We start from the raw sequence: 20,116 nt of genomic DNA on the forward strand, positions 1-20,116 counted from the left end.
TTCAAGAAGAGCACTTCAGTGCTAAAGGAGACTGAGAAAGGCATAATTTCCATTGCCAGGCATAGAAAACATTGTGAAAAAACATACTACATGCTGTCCTCACTTCTTAGATTTTTGAGCGGTCTTCTAAATATCTGTGCTCCACAATGTAATAAGAATAGTGTTTTAAATAAAAGAGCCTAAAAATTAAATACATATTACAGAAAACCAGAATAGGACCTGTTCTTCTCTCTCTTACCAGAAATGTTAGCAGCAAGCAAGCAAACAAAATGGGAGTATTAAACACACATAATGGGATTCTTTTTTCATAAAATGTGAGCCTTTGCAAATTACTGTATTGGTAAATCTGAGCTTTAAGCTCAGAGAGATTAGAAGGTGGCTGGGGTATCAATTTAGATTTATATCTAGCATTTCAAAAAAGAGACTTTGGAAGAGAGATTCAACCAATTATTCTCACAGCCATCACTGCCAAAAACACTATGAGACAGAGCTGAGACCAAACAGGCATAGCTGCCCTGATGGCCCGCTGCATGGTGGAGATGCACTGGAAAGGGGCTCCTGTAAGCAGCAGATCTGTGGTTGTCCCTCCCTCCACATGGACCGATCTTTGCACACTGGTCACCACACTTTTGTCACCCATGTCACAGACACACAGAATAAACTAGGTTGGAAAAGATCTTTAAGATCATCAAGTCTAACCTTTACTCCAGGACTGCCAAGACCACCACTAAACCATGTCACTAAGGGCCTCATCTACATGGTTTTTGAACACTTCCAGGGACAGTGATTCCACCACTGCCCTGGGCAGCCTGTTCCAATGCCTGATCACGCTTTTGGTGAAGATTTTTTCCCTAATATCCAATCTAAACCTTCCCTGGTGCAGCTTGCGGCTGTTACCTCTTGTCCTATCTCTCATTACTTGGGAGACCAGCCACCTCCTCACCACAACCTCCTTTCAGGCAGTTGTAGAGAGCAATAAAGTCCACCCTGAACCTTGTCTTCAGAAAACATCCCTAGTTGCAGCCGTTCCTCATCACACTTGTGCTCAGGCCCTTCACGAGCTCCACTGCCCTTCTCTGGACCCGCTCCAGCACCTCAGTGCCTCTCTTGTAGTGATGGGCCCAGAACTGAGCACAGGATTCGAGGTGCAGCCTCACCAGTGCCCAGTACAGGGGGATGGTCACAGCCCTGGCCCTGCTGGCCACACTATTGCTGATACGGGCAGGATGATGTTGGCATTCTTGGCTGCCTGGGCACAAGCTGGCTCATGTTCAGCTCCCTCAATCAGCACCTACAGGTCCTTTTCTACTGAGGAGCTTTCCAGGCACTCTTCCCCCAATGGTACAGGTTTGGGGGTTGTTGTGATGCTGGAAGAGCTCTCTGAGGCAAGCAGACATGCAATAAGGAAAAAGAAAATGCAAATAGCCTAGTTCTCATCAAGTGGACAAGTGAGGAGAAGCAGCCATGTCAGAGGGCTGCTCTTATCACATGATTCACTCTGGACAGGAAGATTATATTCATCTGTAAAGGCAGCAGTGCAGAAGGTTTACATTGCTGAGAACTCGCTTCACACAACTGCCCCCACAGCACCAGAGAAAACACGTAGTTGCAGAATCAGGCTCTTTAGTAAGAACAAATAAGGGTTGCACCAGAGGATCCCTTCATACTTATCACCACTCTTCCTCCATACCTTACTGATTTCTGTGGAGCGCCTCTGCTCTCTTCAGTTGGTATCATCTCTGCTATATCACTCTGAGTTTACATGACGAAGATGTGTTCAGGCAAGCTTGTTTGGCCTGATACTCTCAAAAATGCTAAATATACTGAAAGTCCTTCAAAATAGTTGTGCACTTTATTCATAGCCAAGACTGTATAGTTTTAATAAATTTTTCTTTGGAGTGTGTCCTGGGTTCAGCTGCAGCAGTTATTTTTCTCCTTCTTAGTAGCTGGTGCAGTGCTATGTTTTCGACTTTAGTCTGAGAACAATGCTGATAACACCAATGTTTTTAGTTGTTGCTAGGCAATGCTTACTCTGATCAAGGACTTTTCAGTCTCATGCTCTGCCAGGGAGGATTGGCATGGGAAGCTGGCAGGAAGCAGAGACAGGGCACCTGACCCAAACTAGCCAAAAGGGTATTACATACAGCTGGGTGCACCCTGTCAGAGACAGCAGAAAGTTGTTTGAAGCCTCGTGACAGCCACCCTTAGACACTCTCATGATCACCTGGATGCTCTGGACACAGAAGAGAGCTCCACAGTCTCTGGAAAACTTGAGGCCATAAGAAGCCAGAACAGCAAACGTGGAGAATCTGGTAGCTTACAAATCAGCCCACAAAATCCCGTTGGTTTCTTTGAAGTTTGACCACTTTACACCAGATAAGTGTTCAAGAGAATGTTGTGGGTCTCAGAATACTCCGGTTTGTTTATCTAACATTTTAGTCAGTGTCCAAGCTCACTGGTGTTGCTGGCTCTACCCATGTAATTTCTGCTCGAATTTTCTACTCAGTGCAACTTTTATACCCCCTGGTGTTCCCTGACATATGAAGAGAGGCTACCACCATTTTGACCAGTTTCTGAAAACTTATGCTTTCAAGTAAGAGGTAGAAAACCATTAACTGTGTCTCTTCAAAATCCTGTAAAAGTGCTTTAAAGTGGTTTAGTCTTCCCAACAGGAACAAGATTTTACCACCTCTTCCTTTTTGACAGCACATGTTTCCTAAGGTGTGGTGGAGCTCAGAGGGAAAGTTGAGAGGTGACAGTTTAAGGTCCCATCACCCATTTTAATTGACATAACTGCAGTTCATCAAACCCCAAAGGCCTTCCTCTGAAGGATTCTGGACTGAGGGGCAGGGGCAGGGCTGCGCATGGGAGGCCCATAACCCCCATGTCACAGTGCCACTACCTGGCAACGCAGTAGTCACAATGCCTGGGGAAGCATGTGTCCTGCTGACAGGGATGGCCTGGGGCAGCCTGAAGACATCCGACAGGAAATCCTTGAGGAGTCAGTAGAGTTACTTAGAGGAGGCTAAGAGAGGAAGACCAGAGGCTGGACAAGGCTGCTGGAGGTTCTCCACTGCAAGGCCAGCTCCTGGCAGCACCACCTTCAAAACTCATCTGAGGGATAGCAATCCTCTTCAATCCTTGGCTATCCAGCAATCCTGGATAGCCAAGGCCAGACCATAGGAAAGCCTTCTTGAGGAGCACTGCAGAGCTAACCATCCTCATCCCCCATGGAGCCAGAAATGGGATGCAGAGATGTTTCCAGGGGTCCCTGTGCTTTGGAGCACCACTGGTGCCCTGCCAGGCACAGGAAGGATTCTTGCCCTAAAGGTCAATCAGGACAGGGGCTTTTTGCCACCCTTGGAAGCCCCTGAGGTGGCTCCAGGTTGAGGGAGAATAGGGTTTGGGCATCTATTGGGAGGTGTGACCAGCCTGTGGATGAGGAGCAGGTCTTGCTCGCATTCTCAGGGATAGCTGATTGCCAGTGCTGGGGTCAGGAAGGAATTTTCTCCAAGAACAGATTGGCACAGGTCCCTAGTGTTTTTTCGCCTCCCTCTACAGCATCAAGCAAGACCACTTGTCAGGGCTCCTCTTGTCCATTCTGGCTGGATTACTGCCTGGTGCTCATGCACCATGAAGGTGGCACCTCGTGCCCTGCAGCTGGGGGGAGGAAGGCTTCTTCTACCCCCGGAGGGCCTAGCAGTGTTCCTGGGGGTTTTTTACCTTCCTCTGCAGCTGAGCACAGCCTATTGATATGGCTCCTTTGGCTATTTTGGCCCAAAGGCTGCTGCTTCTGCTCCATGCAGGTGGAGCCCTGCATCCGGAAGGAGGAAGCTTTCTAGACTCCCAGGGTGGCCCAAGGATGGCCCCCAGGGGTTGCTGCTTGTCCTGTGTAGCATTGAGCACAGCCCCTTGTCAGGGCTCCCCCCAGGCCCTTTGGGCTTAGTTCTTGCTGGCTGCTCTGGCATCTCCAAGGCACCACTTGTGCCCTGGCGCTCTCTGGCTCCATTGCTCAGTGCAAGTTCGGAGCAGGAGTGAGATTTGCTCTTCCCTTGGCTCCATTTCCTTGGGGATTCTTGCTTGTGCACACCAGTCTGTGCTTGGACGGGCTCCCTTGCTGCCCTATCAGCAACTGCCACTTTCCAACTCACCCTGTGCGCAACACCAGCACCGGGCAGTCACAAGAGCACTTTCCACGCATCACTGGCCAAGAAGCACAGTGACCAAGCAAGTTTTGAAAGACAAAAGTGTGCTCGTCATCGATAGGTGTCATGCTTTGGGAAATACGCCACAGTACCACATCTCCTCCTCTTTCTTGCACATTTGTGTGTGATCAATACTGACGGTCATACTACATATTCACTCTCCAGGAGACGGGAGCTGCTTGGCCTGTCTTCCTGCTGCTGCTTTCAGTGGCTCAGTGGCTTTTTTTCGCCAGACTGCAAGGGATGTTTCTTCAAGCTAGCCTGAAGAATGCATCAGCCTGCTCCTGGCTACCCATGTGCATTGTGTTGTGCTTGTGAGCATCAGCTCTGAAACAGATTAAAAAAGCAACCAACCTAAACCAGAAAAACAAACAAAACCCCATAACATAAAGTAACATAAAGTAACATAAAGTAACACAAAGTAACAGAAAGTAACATAAAATAAAATATCATAGAATAACACAAACCAAACCAAATAAAATCAAATCATAAAATAAAATCCCATTTCTACTTGTAAGTTTTGTGATTTTTGTTCTTGAAAGTGTTTTTGGAGCTGAAACCCCCCTGGTGTTACAGGGAAATAACAATTTCATTGTTATTCAGCTCAGGACAAGCATAGGGAAAGGAATGGAATGGAATGGAATGGAATGGAATGGAATGGAATGGAATGGAACAGAGTAGTACAGACCAGACCAGACCAGACTAGGCTAGACTAGTCTAGAATAGGTTATGCCTATTCATCATGCATGACAAGTGATGCCATAGGTCTGAGGGGTCCACCCAGGAAAGGAGCTCCCTGCAGCGCAGGTCCCAGGCCCATCCAGGAGGCAGGCAAAGGGACAGGCACAGCTATAGCATGGCTCAGGCAGGGACTGAAGTCCCCAGGCTGAGTTGAGACACATCCCCTGGGCCTTTGGCCCTTGGCCTTTACCCTCTCAGTAAAGAAATGTTTCCTCATATCACGTCCAAATCTTCCCCTTACAGATGCAACTTTAAGCCATCCCCACATGTCCTGGCAGTAGATGCCAGGGAGAAGAGCTCAGCAGCTCCTTCTCTACTTCCCCTCCTCAGGAAGCTGCAGAGAGCAATGAGGTTGCCCCTCAGCCTCCATGTGTCCAAACTAGACAAACCTAGAGTCCTCAGCCACTCCCCATAGGACATGCCTCCCAGCACCTTCGCCAGCTTTGGTGCCCTTTTCTGGATGCATTCAAGTACCTTAACATCCTTTTTAAATTGTGGAGGTCAATCCCCTGCAGTACAGGAATGCAGTTAGTACAGCCATAGCTAATTATTTTGGGATGTGCTACTTTAGCATTCATTTGCCTTGCATGATCCTTTGCAAAGAGGAAAACATGGTCTTCAAATGCAGTGGCTACCAGTTCATTTTCGAGCATAACTCAAAGCATAGGTTTTAGGTCCTAAGTCCCATATCATTTGAAATCCTTGCTACATTATCATCAACAACCTTCCTCTCCCTTAAATGCCTGCAGAATTAATTTAAAAAGTCCCCAGTAACTTTTATTCACAGTCCTGGAGAGTAAAGCTTACGCCCACAGACAGCAGTTCCACCAACTGCATCACACTGACCCACCAGTGTTTTGGCTTTTGTAACTTTTTCAGCATCTGGGCTGATGTGGCACTTTCTCCCATGAAACTTCCAAAATGGAAGCTCAGTTAATGTATCTTTTTTTCCCTAGGAGGCAGACATCCATTTTGAAAGTGACTGGACTGACACCCCTGGGTTCACATTCAGACCTCACACAAATATCATGTCTGATGCCCAACCAACTGCTGGTTGTGGATGCATGGAGCTGGACTCCAGCAGGCTACTGGTGGGTGGAAGCCCGCTGAATACATCTCTCATACTTTACCCTTCATGCTTTGATATTAGCAGATGTAGGAAACAATGAGGTTCACCTAAAAGCACCTTGCCACCATCCCTTCCTTCTTCCCAGACTCAACTTCACTCCCAACTTCTCTACCTCCTCCCCCCATACAACACAGGGGCTGGGAAATGGGCATTGTGGTCAGTTTGTCACACGTTCCTTCCTCCTCACACACTCCTTTCTCCTCAAACTGTTCCCCTGCTCCAACATGGTGTCTCTCCCATGGCAGACAGTCTTTCATGATTTTCTCCAGTGTGGGTCCTGCCCACAGCTGCAGTTCTTGAAGAATTGCTCCAGCATGGGTCCTTTCCACAGGGTGCAGCCTTTCAGGAACAAGCTGCTCCAGCGCGGGCTCCTCTAAACAGGGCTGCAGTTCCTGCCAGGACCCTGCTCCAACACAGGGTCTCTATAGGATCACAACTTCCTTTAAACCACATCCACCTGCTTCAGCATGAGGTCATCCACAGGCTGCAGGTGGAATCTGCTCCACCATGGATCTCCCTGGGCTGCAGGGCACAGCTGCCTCACCATGGGCTGCACCACAGATTGCAGGGGAACCTCTGCTCTGGTACCTGGAACACCTCCTCCCCTCCTTCTTCACTCTTCTCCTTCTTTTGTGTCTGCAGACTTTCTCCAACATGTTCTCTGTCCTCTCTTCCAGCTGCTGTTGTGCAGCATTTTTTCATCCCTTCTCAAGTATGTTATCGCACAGAGGCACTAGCAACATTGCTGATGGGCTCAGTTTTGGCTAGCAGCAGGTGTGTCTTGGGGCCAGTTGGAACTAGCTCTGTCTGACATGGGAGCAGCTTCTGGCATTTGCTCACAGAAGCAACTCCCTGCAATCACTCCCGTTACCAAAACTTTGCCATGTAAACCCAATATACCAAGCTTCCACTCAATGCCATGTAGCTAAGGCAACACTATTGCCAGCAGCCACTCATTTTGAGCCTCACTGCAGCAAGCTGGGTAGTGAGTGGTACTCAGCAGTCGGGTCCATGGTAGCTCATGAGGTCCTAGGAGCCTCTAAAACACTTTTGCTAATCCTCATACTTGTGTTCTGTTTCATAATCTGCATCTCTTTATATCAACAGAGGTCCTCCCTATCTACTTGCAACTGCTTTACTCAACAGAACTTTATACCCAAATATAGCAAATGATAAATGAGACCCAGATTATTTCTGCCAAAACTCTCATATCCCTTCACCTTCCTTGTGGCTGGAAGAGCTTTGACCTCTGTACAAATCTGTCCACCTGTGAACAGCTCCTCTAGATCCCTAAATCAAAAAAACATTCCTGTACGAATGCTGAGTTCAATGCTGTTAGATGCTCTCAGTCCAAGTGTTTTTAGCTGCTTTATTAAAACATTGGCTTTAGTTATTTGGGCTGTTTTTTTAAATGCCCACAGACCCCCAAAGACTGCATTCCAACACATTAAAATGTATTATATTATTGTGATATTTATAGTAGCGCTTCTTAAAACTGTGTTCAGGCAGTTGCGATCATAAATCCTCCTGGTCTGCATCCATACCTGAGTTGGAGTATGTTCATGTTTGATAGATGGGCTGTAAAATGAGGGCAAATTCTCGCGTGTGAAGTGTGAATAGTTTTTCCGCTTATATATTGCAGTTGATATTATGTGGGGCCTGAGACAGACCCTGTATTCTAGGTACAACTGACAGAAGGGGAAATGATGGTGAAAACAAAGTGCATTGTCAGAGCAGTTCTTGTCTCCTGAAGAGTGAGAACATGAAGAATGACCATTGGTACTGACCACACACAAACGCGCAAGAAAAGAGGAAGTAATTTAAAATCGGCTTGAATGTATCCTCCATCCTCCTGCCCTTCTAAGCAATAGCGAGGGGGTGGATTATTCCTGTATCTACTGCCAGGTTCTTAGCATGCTCCATCTACTGAATCTCTGATTAGCTCCTGTCAGGGACAGGATATGTGCCAAAACTTAGAGCCTGGGCACTGCCTTCTCTCCACAGATTACAACAAAGGGCAGTCCTGGTGCTCACAGGATTTATTTGGTGAATATGAGCGGAAGGACATGTCAACCACCTCCTCTGCCTGCTGAGAACTTAGATCAAGTCTGTAAAAGTGACAAGATCTTCTCAGTGGTAGAATTATTCTTAAAAGAGCACAGATCTTATATCAGTAAGCCAACTTCTGTTGTTCAGGACTTAGGACAAAATGATATTTGTGTTCTACATGGATAAAACCCTAGAATTTATCACTGGCATTTAATTATTGTCATTCTTGCATTTTAAGAAATTCAGTGCTGGTAACACACTGAATTTAGACAATTTCTTTTGTATGTATACTGTATTTCTGCCAAAACATCACCTCTCATTCTTGAAATTACACTTTTCAATCCCCATGTCTAATTTTTTTTTTTTTCCAAACATCTGCTGTCACATCTGTTTTGGAATTGCTGTTTTTTTTATCCCTCATTACCATTCTTTCCACCTCACGTAGTTCATCTCTATAGTTCCAGTATTCCTTCATAGTAACTGCTGCCTTGTTTTCATTTCTAGCTCTGCTGTCCTGTGTTACTTTGATTTTACAGATCAGAGACCAGCAAGCAACACTGATCTACTTGAATGGCTTTTAGTCACTTACAAAGGAATTGTTTATGGGCATACTACAGGACATTTTAATGCAGGTTCATGTTTTGCCTCATAATAGGCAGAAGTGCCACTCTCCCCTTCAGTGTGGGAACTGTGCATCCACTTCTAGTGCTTTAGCACTTAACTTCCCTGTCTGCTCACAGCCCCGAAGTTACATAGGTACACATGTAGAAGCATGCATACTGGCACAATTTGTGCCTACCATACAGCAACCACTTCTCTTCAAATGTAAGCCATTACGTTTCATTAGAAGATGACACCTATAAATGTATGCCTTTTTAGTAATGCTTCCTGTATATTTTACTTGTGGATTTATCATGCTGACCTAGATTTTGCAATTACATCTGCCACTGTATTCTAGGACAGTTTTCAAAAGCAAACGTTCAGACTATGTCTACAAGATATACGTATACATCTGCAAAGACACACTTTGTAGAAAGACATGGGCAAATGTTCGTTGGCGCACACATTTGGTCTGTGTAAATACTTGCCTGTAGAAATGAAAGCATTACACTTGAAATGGAGTTGAGCAAAGTTAAGAGTAAACCTGTGAATAATTCATTTTTCAGCAGGGTAATTAGAAAGCTTAGGTTCACATCGAACCAGTTTTAGGCGTTCTTTTTCCTCCCTGTTGATACCAGAAACTCTCAACCCGTAGCACCATATAATTTAAAAAAAAACCCAAAACCAGGTGGTTTAGTTGTCACAATAAAAGGAAAATAGATGAACAAACACATACTTTCATAGTAGGTGGCAGTATTCTCTCCCTTACTCAGCAGTCCTATTGTTCAACTAAGTCACTGAGGACATTGCAAACTTTCAGTCCCGTTCTGGCTTTGTTTAGGGGCCCAGCAGCACAGGACAGCACAAGATGTTCTGAGCAAAGACATTCTTGTGCCACCCTTTTGGTATTTTTCTATATTGGATAGACAGCTTTTCATTGCTGCAGAAGCAGAAATGATGGTGTTTACCTTCAAGATCAACATGACCCGGCAGTGTGTGCTCACAGCCCAGAAAGCCACCTGCCCAGACTGCTGGGCTGTATAAAAAGGAGCGCGACCAGCAGTTTGAGGGAGGTGATTCTCCCCCTCTACTCTGCTCTCGTGAGGTCCCACCTGCAGTTCTGCGTTCAGCTCTGGGGCCCCGAACATAAGAGGGATGTGGACCTGCTTAAGTGAGTCCAGAGGAGACCACGAAGATAATGAGAGGGCTGGAGCACCTCTGCTATGAAGACAGGCTGAGAGAGTTGGGCTTGTTCACCCTGCAGAAGAAAAGGCTCAGGTGAGACCTTAGAGCAGCTTCCAGTACCTAAAGGGGGCCAACAAGAAGCCTGGAGAGGGACTTTATACAAGGGTATGTAGTGATGGGACAAGGGGGAATGGCTTTAAATCTCTCTGACAGAGAGGAGATTTAGATTAGACATTAGGTAGAAATTCTTCACTGTGGGGGTGGTGAGGCACTGGCACAGGTTGCCCAGAGAAGCTGTGGCTGCCCCATCCCTGGCAGTGTTCAAGACCGGGTTGGATGGGGCTTAGAGCAACCTGCTCTAGTGGAAGGTGTCCCTGCCTGTCGCAGGGGCTGGAACTGGATGAGCTTTAAGGTCCCTTCCAACCCAAACCATTCTGTGATTCTATGAAGTCTTAGCTGCCAGACTTCAAAGGCATGACTGCATTCTGTGACTTTTTTTGTTTAACATTAAATATAACTGCCTCAGAAGGAGAAATACAAAAACTTCTGTCCTAATCCCCTCATGCACAGAAGAGAGCATAGAAAGGGTGTGAACTGGGATCACTGAATAAGCTGATCATTTGAGAAAGCAGAAATGGGCTTTATTGATTTATTTCTAGCAACAAAATTTCAGATTATTTACTTCTGTCAATTGCTGAATTCCACATGCAAGATTAATGGTGATCTCAGTTTGGGGTATTGTATAAATGATTCTTGAAGGTCAGAATAAACACTTAGAGATTGTTAGAAATTTTTATCAAGTGCCATTTAAGCCTCAAGACAATTCTGAAAGGAACTTTAAAATCTGGGGTTCAAAGTGCTGCATGCTCCCCAGAGCATTCAAATGCTGTTACTGCACTGAAGCAGCCATAGAAGCCTGAACATGAGAAAGTCTGGCCAGCTGGCTCCTGTGGGTTCCCCAAAGGGGACAGCAGTAGATGTTGTGGGGGTTTGGTGGGTATTTGCACACTGGTCCTGGAGAGGGGTCTTTGAAAGGGTCTCTCTTCATCTCCTAGGGGTGTATTCCTGTTCCTGCTTCAAAGAGAATGACTGTTTTTTGGCTAGATCCATGCATGTGTCTTGTGTACTCTTGTTGTGTCTGACCCAATGAATCATCTCACATTTCATGGGTGTACAACTGTAAGGGGATGGATTGGTTGTTCCTTCCACCAGCTAAGATGCAGTCGTTTTTTAGGACCTGCTCCTTGAGCTGGAGTATGTGTATGAAGTCCATCCAAGCTGGCAGAAAGGAAAATCACTTTTCCTTCCCTACTAAGTTTATGTGAATGAGAAACACCCAGACCCATCCAGCTTACACTTAAGAGAAGAACAAATTGGCTGATGATTTTTTTAAAATAAAATGCTTAGGTTCCTCCCCCATCAGGAAAGCATTTTCCTGAATACGAAAGGCATCAGTTAAGTGTTGGTCTTGAGGTCATGTCCCTATCCTCAATTCCTACTCCTGACTAGCTCAAGCTCATGTCCCTATCCTCAACTCCTACTCCTGACTAGCTCAAGCTCTGCACACCAGCTTGCTATTCCCTCTCATTCATGTGCTTGAGCTCTGCTGTGTGGATCAGGTGCCTAGGAAAGGTGCAGGTGAATGCTGCAACATCTTGCTTCAGAGAACATGGCTGGCTGAACACTGGAATTCTGCTCTTAAAAAGAAATTGCATTACTGAGAAATACGTAACAATTAGATAATTTGTTGCTCTCAACACTGTCCAAATCTATTGGATGCATCACTATTTCCCGAGGCAATGGGAAATAGTGATGGAAGAAATATGAGAAGATCTCTTACCTACGTGTCTTGTTAGTTCTGCAGTAATGCTCACAAAGGGGAAAAAGGATTCCTACCATGCCTTGGCTTTCTTCTCCAGAGGGTAGGCTTCTGTGAGACATAAAACCTAGTTTTATTCAGACCAGCTTGAACACTGGTACATTTTTAATATTATGAAAATTAGTCTGAGAAAGAGCTCCTAGGACATATCTTACAACAGTTACAATAGAAATTTCATACTTAAAGCCAGAAGATCTTTTCCATTTCAAATTTGGTTTTGATCTTCCAAAAAGATGAAGAACCTAAAATGCTGATCAGGAAGATACCATACTGTCCATATAGTTCCCATTTATGCATCAGACCACTATAATGTAGAATATGTTTTGAATGTGTGAAGTTGTAGACAGAAAAAAAAAAAACCTCTGAGAAACAGTCTGATTATCCTAACTCTAGAAGCAGTCTACAGTGTTATATATATTTTGAAATGTCACTTTGCTAATACAAGAATTACTAATCTCATATATTGGGTTGCAGAAGTGGCTTTTAGTCAGCTGGAAGGAAGTAAGTTTAATTCTATAGAAATTTGTTCTGAATGGGATGATCTTATGTGCTGTGTGAAAAGTGTTAAGCCCTTCCTCCTTAAAATTAGTTTTGGTAATTAAAACTGCCTAGCCCTTTCCTCAAAAACACAGTTAATTTTTTGTTGAGTAGTATGAAAATACAAGGGATAAAGGAGCTAAGTCAGAAGAAGTACACTTCAGAGAATGAAAAATTTATAAAACTTCCCAGAACTTTTTGAAATATCACTTCAAATTGTTGCTCATTAAGCCTGTCGGGCCAGGGCCAGCTTGAAGCACAGATAGCTTGAATAACTCCCTATTCTTCCACCACCTGACCCAGAGGTGCTGTCAGGTACTATAAAAGTGAGTGTCCTGTCTCCTTTACAATAGGGAAGGGCAAGAAGGAGGAGTTACGTGGAATGGAGTAAAGAAAAGAAGGTGCTGCAGACAGACCTAGCTAGGAAGGAAGGAGTGAGATGTGCTTCCCTTACCAACTGCCCCATTCTCCTGTCCCAAACTCATTTCTCGAGTCAGTCATCTTATAAATCAGAAAAACAACCACGCAAAGACAATTAAGCGTATATTGAGTAGAAAATGGGACTGCAGGTAACATAAAACAACATTGGCTTTCATCTTTTCCCTCCTTCCATTTGTTCTGCAAGTGTACCAATTTTTCAGACTTGTTAGAGATACAATTTCTGCAAACAGGACCACGATATACCTTGATGTTTGTGTGTGTTATGAATGTATTCAGAAGCCTTTAGGTATGGTGATGACAGCAACAAACAGACAGACTTCCATGACATGGGATTTGAATATGCTGTGGAAGTTGTAGAGTCTTTCATGGTATCAGGACTGCAGAAACAAATAAAAAGCCCCAAATAAACACAACCAAAAAGGCAACCTTACATTTTACACAGGTTTTGAACTGGGAGGGCTACTGACTGGAACAACCTACAATGCATTTACAATTTGAAAGCAATCATACACACCACATATTTACCACCTGATAAAAGCAAAGTTCATCTTTCATGTTTTACAGCCTAATAAGGGACCATGTTATTAAGTAACGGAGAATGCATTTTTTAAATACAACACTGCCATTGCAAATCTATAGTAACTATATTCTCATGGTAAAATGGAAGCACAGATGGTAAGTACCAATGGAAAAAAATACTTCTTTTTCTAGCATGGGCAAATGAAATGTGATTATTTAGAATCAGTTGCTACCTGAATTAGAAACTACATGTTTTATGGAGAGGAAAAGCACTGCTAACATCTTCAGTTTTTGCACTACCACGAACTTTGCAAGGTATGATCTTATATTTAGATGTGAACAATGTCTCACTGGACTCAATAGGTCAAAATTCTTCAAATACTGGATTTTACAAAATTAAAAATGAGCCCTCACTCCTGATAACCCCACCACACACTCAAAGTCACTCTTTGGTTTTGCACAGGCTGAAACCAAAATACTTCATCATGATGTTATTTCAGTAATCATACTGAGTTAAAGTTCTGTTACAAAACTGCACCAGTTTGTGAGAATAATAAAAGGTAGTCAGATTAAACACAATATAGTAGTCACCTGCTGAGCACCTGTAGTGGCTAGGCAAAATAGTATTAATACTGATGCAATTAGCTAGCTAAGAAATTCTTTGTAGGTGCCAGTATCCTTTGAAAATGAGAAAAAAGTAGTGGCCAGAAAGGAATCATTAGGTTTGTGTGACCTCCAAGTACTATAAAAATATCCAGAAAGGATGGAAAAGTGAATCAAGGGGAGAAATACCTTCCCCGGCTGTTTTGTGGACCAAAGTCAGTATCTTTAACATGTTTAATAGTAAAAAAAAGTCTTGCTAGCAAAAAAATGTTGAAAAAACTCCTTGAGGAAAGCCCCTTGAGTAGAGAAAAGGCGTGCAGCTATCCTAGATACTTTTTAAGCTGCACCCCCATGAATTAAGACATCGCCACTTTTGAAAACTTTGGTTACTCTTTTAGAACTGTCAATCCAGTGTCCTTATCTTTTGTATCCTACGTGTCCCAGGTAATAGATGAAGGTGTTGAACTGGAGTGAATCTGCATTTTTATTAGTGATATGCTGGAGAAGCAGAAGAAAGTGCATATTACTGGATAGTATAAAATCAAAGGTAGAAAGAATAAAGCATGTCTCCTCCTAATATGTAGCTGTACTATCTGCATGGAGTCACTATTTGGTATTCCGACTTCTTCCCCCACTACTGTGGAACATCATAAAAAACTCTTTGAAGTGCAGGTCGAGCAGGTGTGGGATTCCAGTTAGCGCATAAAACTATGTGACAACAGAAGCTGCTGGGGTGAATGTCAGAGACAACTGGTGGTTAAAAGCCCTGCCAGATGCTATGCAAAAGGTAAATTTACACAGGTGGCTCATATGGGTAGTTTCCATGTCATTGTCTTGGCAGCTGTAGTGCTGTCGTTTTTATTGTGGCATGGATATCCTTGAATGGTCTTGCTTTCATATCCTTGAATGATCCCTACTGCTGCCAGTGCCACCTTCACTTTTATTAATGTGACCCTGCTTTCAATGAGTGACATTCTTCTGTATACACACTGAGCTCTGTACCTGCTTGCCTTTTTTTTTGAACTGGACAAGGCTGTTTGCCTTAGGGCTTTCTAGAAATTCCTAGTTCTTGTGCAGAATATACTTTCAATTCAAACTACCATTATAGAATGGAACTTCCTAGGCTTTTCTCCTCCTCCCCTTTGTTTCCATTTTGTTACTGTCTTTCTACATTTTTTGACATGAGTGCAGAATTCTCAGTCATTTTAACCAGAGTCTGGATCTGGCAATAAGTTAACAGCTCACGCAGCCTTCTAATACCTTTTATTGTAGCGAGATTTTAACTGGAGTAGGGCAATAAATGAACAGCCAAAATAGCTTTCTAATACCTGTAAGTGTTGCATCTCCACTGCATGTTGTTCAGTGAGCTTTTCAAATGACTTGCTGTTAGCTGTAACTTCAAATATTTCATAGTGGTTCTTTCCTTTTAGAAATCTAATTTTTCCTGTGTCTGATGAGCTTCCTGTCGTGCTGTTGGTATAGTTTTCCTCAACAGTATTTATCTTGTTCTTTCACTTTGTGGGTTTAGAAAACAAATCTGCTTTCCAAACATCTCCAAGAATCATCATTATCAAATTAGTTCTACAGTAGTTGTCTCTCTCTTAGTTTATACAAAGGTGTGCATGCACATGTGTGTACATACACACACATACATGTGTAAAAACAGTCTCTTTGGCAAACCAGCAGCAGGACCTGTAATAATCAGCAAGAGCAGTTCCATCCAGTATATAATGAAAATGTAGAAAAACACCAAAGCCCCCAAACCCAAACAGATAATGCTTGTTTCATAGGGGTTCATTGTTACCAGTTTAGTATGATTTAGCAATTCTGAGCTGCCCATGCTAATTTATCTGTGATAAAAAAAAAGAAAATAGCAATTCAGTATTCATGAAGAATATATTCTATTTCTGAAAACAAATGCACTATTTTTTAAAAGTGAACTTCAAAATTATTTTACAAGGGAAGATGTTAAACTGCATTTTTCTATTCTGCTTCATTAATCAGTTTCTATCATCCTCATAGAGAGGAAGCTTTACCTCCTTAGCTGTGAAAATGCAAACTCTCAGTCATTCATATTTTAGTCCTTGAAACTGTGAGGAGATATTCCAGGTTGCACAATGGAACTGAAATAAAACCCTAGCTGATCAATTTTATAACATGCTGTGTGATTAGTATGACCTCTTGTGTTAAACACAGGAATATTCATTTTTTACTTGCATAATGCAAGTAGATGAAATGTCTGAAAGTTAGTAACAACACTGCTCTTGCCATTTCTATAAATCAACAGGTTAGCAGCGGTGGAGAGGCTTGTAAGTTTTATATATGAATTAGAAAAATAAACGCCATAATTTCCCCATATGGAATACACCTACCATATATTTTGGTCTACTGACACTTTTAAAGTTCAATTTTTTCTTCAAAATTAAGATTAAATTGCAGGACAACGCCTCAGTGACTTCTAAATAAAACATGCAGATTTACAATTTTCTCAATAAGCCTTTCATCATAAACTAGGTCCTGAGGACTTCTGTTAAGGAGAACGCTTAAAAGGTTTAAGCAAACATTAAGGACACGGCATGAACACAAAAGGGGTGATTAAACCTTGGCTTACCTAAATCTTTAACTAGTCCACAAAACATCTATTTTAACAGCATGCTTGTGCAGGACTTTCATTTACAGAGTGATAAAAGCCCAGGTTCCTTTAAGATTCTCATTTTCTAAGATCCATTTGATTTGTATGCGTTTGAAAACACAGGCAAGATAGAAACAGTGAGATGGAATTATAGCAACTAGTTTTTTTCGAACAAACAATGGAAGATTTGAAGCTGTGCCAAACAGCCTGTTCATTCTTGAAAATGTCTTTTTTCTTGGTCTTTGGTGCTCAAGCGAACTGAGTGCAATGGAGAGCATCCAAATACACTTCAATGTAATTTAAAAACACCAACTGAAGTACTTGGAAAGTGCTTTATCATTCACTCAAGAATGTGTGTGTGGATTTTTATGCACAAGTTGCCTGTATTGGTCACTCTCTAAATAATCTATATTGTACAACCATGATATTTACTGTATTAGTGAGGGTTGTTTGTGTGTGAGCAATATGTGCTTTATTTAAAGGTACACCTTGGAATAAATCAGTGGAATTTTATAGCCGAGTATATTTTAAAACTTTGTTAACGCCTCACCCATATTTCTAATCTGCAAGCCATTCAAGGCTCTAGAGTTTCAGAGGAAACTGGATGTTGTGTTAGACATAGAAATTTTAAGGGCATAGGCTTTTATCCTAGAAGGGCTTGGTGAGTTTTGTCTTTAATGTTAGCGAGAAGTTGAAGATGTAAAGAAACCTTCCACACTATCAAATTTCCTAGTTGATTTTTCAAGCTGCTAGAACAGTGCTGCCTGACTGGAGAAAAAAAACAACAAACCCAAAACAAAGCCAACAAAACCAAACAAACAGAAACTCTCCAACAAAACAAACCCTCTTGTAATCTCACCTAGGGGACAGGAATGGCACACCTGTAACAAGGTAAGTCACTTACCGCGTTCACGATTGCTCTCTTAAAGACTCTTTCTTTAAGTAAATGCAGGGACTCTGCCTGGTGCAGACATTATTCTGCCACAGGGAGCTGCGGGAATGAATTATTCGGTGACAGTTGGGAGCGGAAGGGGAAGAGGCAGAATGGTAGCCAGCGACTAGCGCAAGGACTGCACTGTTGCGGGGGGACGCAGCCACCAAGCGACACCGACCCTGTTCCACGGTGAAGCTCCAGCCGGAGCGGAGCTCCCGGGTGTCCCGGGTGGCGGCCGGCGGGAAGGGGCAGCCCCCGGCCCTCCCGCTCCCGGTGACAGGCGGAGATGTGCCGGGGCGGGCTCTCCGCTACCCGGCCCCACGGCAGCTCCCAGGGCCACTGCCTCTCCCGTCTCGCTGCGGCGGCCCGCAGCAGGCGGCGGAGCGGAGCAAGCGCGGCGTTGTGTTTTGCAGGGCGGCGGCGGCGGCGGCGACGGGCGAGAGACGCTGCTGGACAGCTCCGGAGCGCGGCGCCCATGTTCCGGAGACGGTGCAGATGTGAGGAGCGGGGAGCCGGGGAGCGCCGCCGGGGAGGCCCCTTCCTGGCGGGGGGACCCCCGGGAACCCGCGGGCTTCCGCAGCGGGCGGGGCGGGGCGGGAGCGGGGAGCGAAGACAGCCCTTACCTGCGGGCGCGCAGCGCGCAAGGGGGCGGGATCCCCGCGCGGGGCGGGGCGGCGGGGGGACCCTGCGGAGCCCCCGCCGCCTCACGACGCGGCCGGTCCACCCCCATCAGGTGACGTGATGCCCATTGTTTTGGTCCGCCCGACCAATGGAACGCAGCGGCTGGATCCTACGGGTGCCGGGATGGGCCCTTCGTGGCGGCAGCAGGACTCTCCCCTGCCGACCATAACGCATTGCGCAGCGTGCACCACCGCCCGGTCCTCCTGCGGCTTTAACGGCAGCGGCATGGAGGCGCCGCGCCAGTTTCCGGCGGGCTTCGGCCCCGAGCAGCAGCAGCAGCAGCAGCAGCAGCAGCAGCAGCAGCAGCAGCAGCAGCAGCAGCAGCAGCAGCAGCAGCAGCGCCCGCTGCACTGTCAGCAGCAGCACGGCCAGGACAAGCAGAGCCTCCTCCAGCAGCAGCAGCAGAGCCCATGCCTCCAGTGCAACAACTGCGCCTACTACGGGGCTGCTGCGGCAGGCGCGGGGGATAACCTGCCTCTGCTGCTCCGCGCCTCCTCGCCCCACTCGGGCACCTTCCGGACTCATTCCTCACCACTGTCCTCCGCCGCCTCCTCCCGGCAGGGCAGCCAGCTGAACGTCAGCGAGTTCACCCCCTCCAGCCATGCCGGCGCGTCCAGGCAGCACCATCAGTACGCCCAGTACCACCAGTGCCACAGCCTGCAGCAGCAGCAGGCAGCCAGCCCTAGCAGCAGTATCAGCAGTGGCAGCACCCACCACTACCATCACCACCATCATCTCCACCACCACCACCAGCGCCGGGAGAGCAACCCCTTCACCGAAATAGCCATGAGCAGCTGCAGGTACAACGGCGGCGTCATGCGGCCGCTCAGCAACCTGAGCTCGTCCCGCAGGAACCTACAAGAGCTGGACTCCGAGTCGCAGCCGCTCCAGCAGCCGCTCGCCAGCCCCGCCGCCGCGGCCGGCACGGGCACTGCCGCTGCCCCGGAGATCGTGGTCTCCAAGCCCGAGCACAACAACTCCAACAACCTGGCGCTCTACGGCCCCGCCGGCCCTGGTCCCGGACCTGGGCCCGGCCCTGGCCCGGGCAGCACCAACAACGGCGGGGGCAAGTCCAGCAAGAAGAAGAACCAGAACATCGGCTACAAGCTGGGGCACCGCCGGGCGCTCTTCGAGAAGCGCAAGCGCCTCAGTGACTACGCGCTCATTTTCGGCATGTTCGGCATCGTCGTCATGGTCATCGAGACCGAGCTATCCTGGGGCGCCTACACCAAGGTACCGGCAGCCGCTCAGACGGCCCAGCGGAGGGGAGGCCCCGGCCCGTTGCAGAGCCTAGCGCGGCGGGGCTGCTTGTTCCCCATCCCAGCCCTGTCCCGAGGCGCTCTACCCCTGGCGCTGATGGCGCCCCGGGCCCCGGCGTCCGGGTGGCGGCGGGCGGGAGCGGCCCCGTGTCGCTGAGGGATGGCGGTGTCTTTCTTTTGCAGGAGTCGCTGTATTCCCTTGCTCTGAAATGCCTTATTAGCCTCTCCACGATTATCCTGCTCGGGCTCATCATCGTGTACCATGCAAGGGAAATCCAGGTAATGTTTCCTTCCGTGGGTCAGTGACAGTTGGTGGCATAGCTGGGGTGGGGGGAGGAGAGTGAGGCGGTTTCTCAGAGGGCACAGTGGTGGTAAGGACTTGGTACTTCACGACGATTCAGAAGGCAAAAGTTGTCTCTGCGTGCCTTCCATTGGAAAATGGACCTCCAGCCGCAGAGGGAAACACGGTGGGCATGTATGTGCTAGGAGGCTCTGCCTGCTAGGGACTGTTGCCAGTGGTTATGCTATAGGATCGCTTAGCTCTGAGGTTATAACATTCTTGGTTGCATGCCTGCCATTTTCTGTACAAGATGTACAGCAACAGTCTTTTATTTCTCAATGACTAAATTTCATGCTGTGCATTTTCTTTTGATGGCAAGGTTAATTGTTTTCACTGTGCAAGGTATGTAATCTTCGCCGTGCTGTCTCAGACACAAGTGTAC

General features: G+C 46.0%; 1 protein-coding gene and 1 long non-coding RNA gene across 4 annotated transcripts in view; one reads left to right on the forward strand and one right to left on the reverse strand.

Moving 5' to 3' along the window:
* LOC115600582 overlaps nt 1–18,094 on the reverse strand; it is an 85,596-nt gene extending 67,502 nt beyond the window's left edge. Inside the window, exon 1 of the long non-coding RNA XR_003989054.1 lies at nt 17,425–18,094. This is a non-coding gene — a long non-coding RNA (uncharacterized LOC115600582). The remainder of the gene's footprint in view (nt 1–17,424) is intronic.
* Nucleotides 15,978–20,116, forward strand: part of KCNN2 (potassium calcium-activated channel subfamily N member 2) — a 67,582-nt gene continuing 63,443 nt past the window's right edge. Inside the window, exons 1-3 of one of the 3 annotated variants that reach the window (XM_030469726.1) lie at nt 15,978–17,951; nt 18,188–19,368; nt 19,578–19,673. In XM_030469726.1, coding sequence (XP_030325586.1) covers nt 17,741–17,951; nt 18,188–19,368; nt 19,578–19,673 — 1,488 coding nt within the window. In that variant the 5' untranslated portion in view covers nt 15,978–17,740. Of the gene's footprint in view, nt 17,952–18,187; nt 19,369–19,577; nt 19,674–20,116 lie in introns of those variants that run through there. The other 2 variants (XM_030469728.1, XM_030469729.1) reach the window with 2 other exon arrangements.

This window comes from Strigops habroptila, chromosome Z (assembly GCF_004027225.2).
Source record: "Strigops habroptila isolate Jane chromosome Z, bStrHab1.2.pri, whole genome shotgun sequence".
Classification (NCBI taxonomy): Eukaryota; Metazoa; Chordata; class Aves; order Psittaciformes; family Psittacidae; genus Strigops; species Strigops habroptila.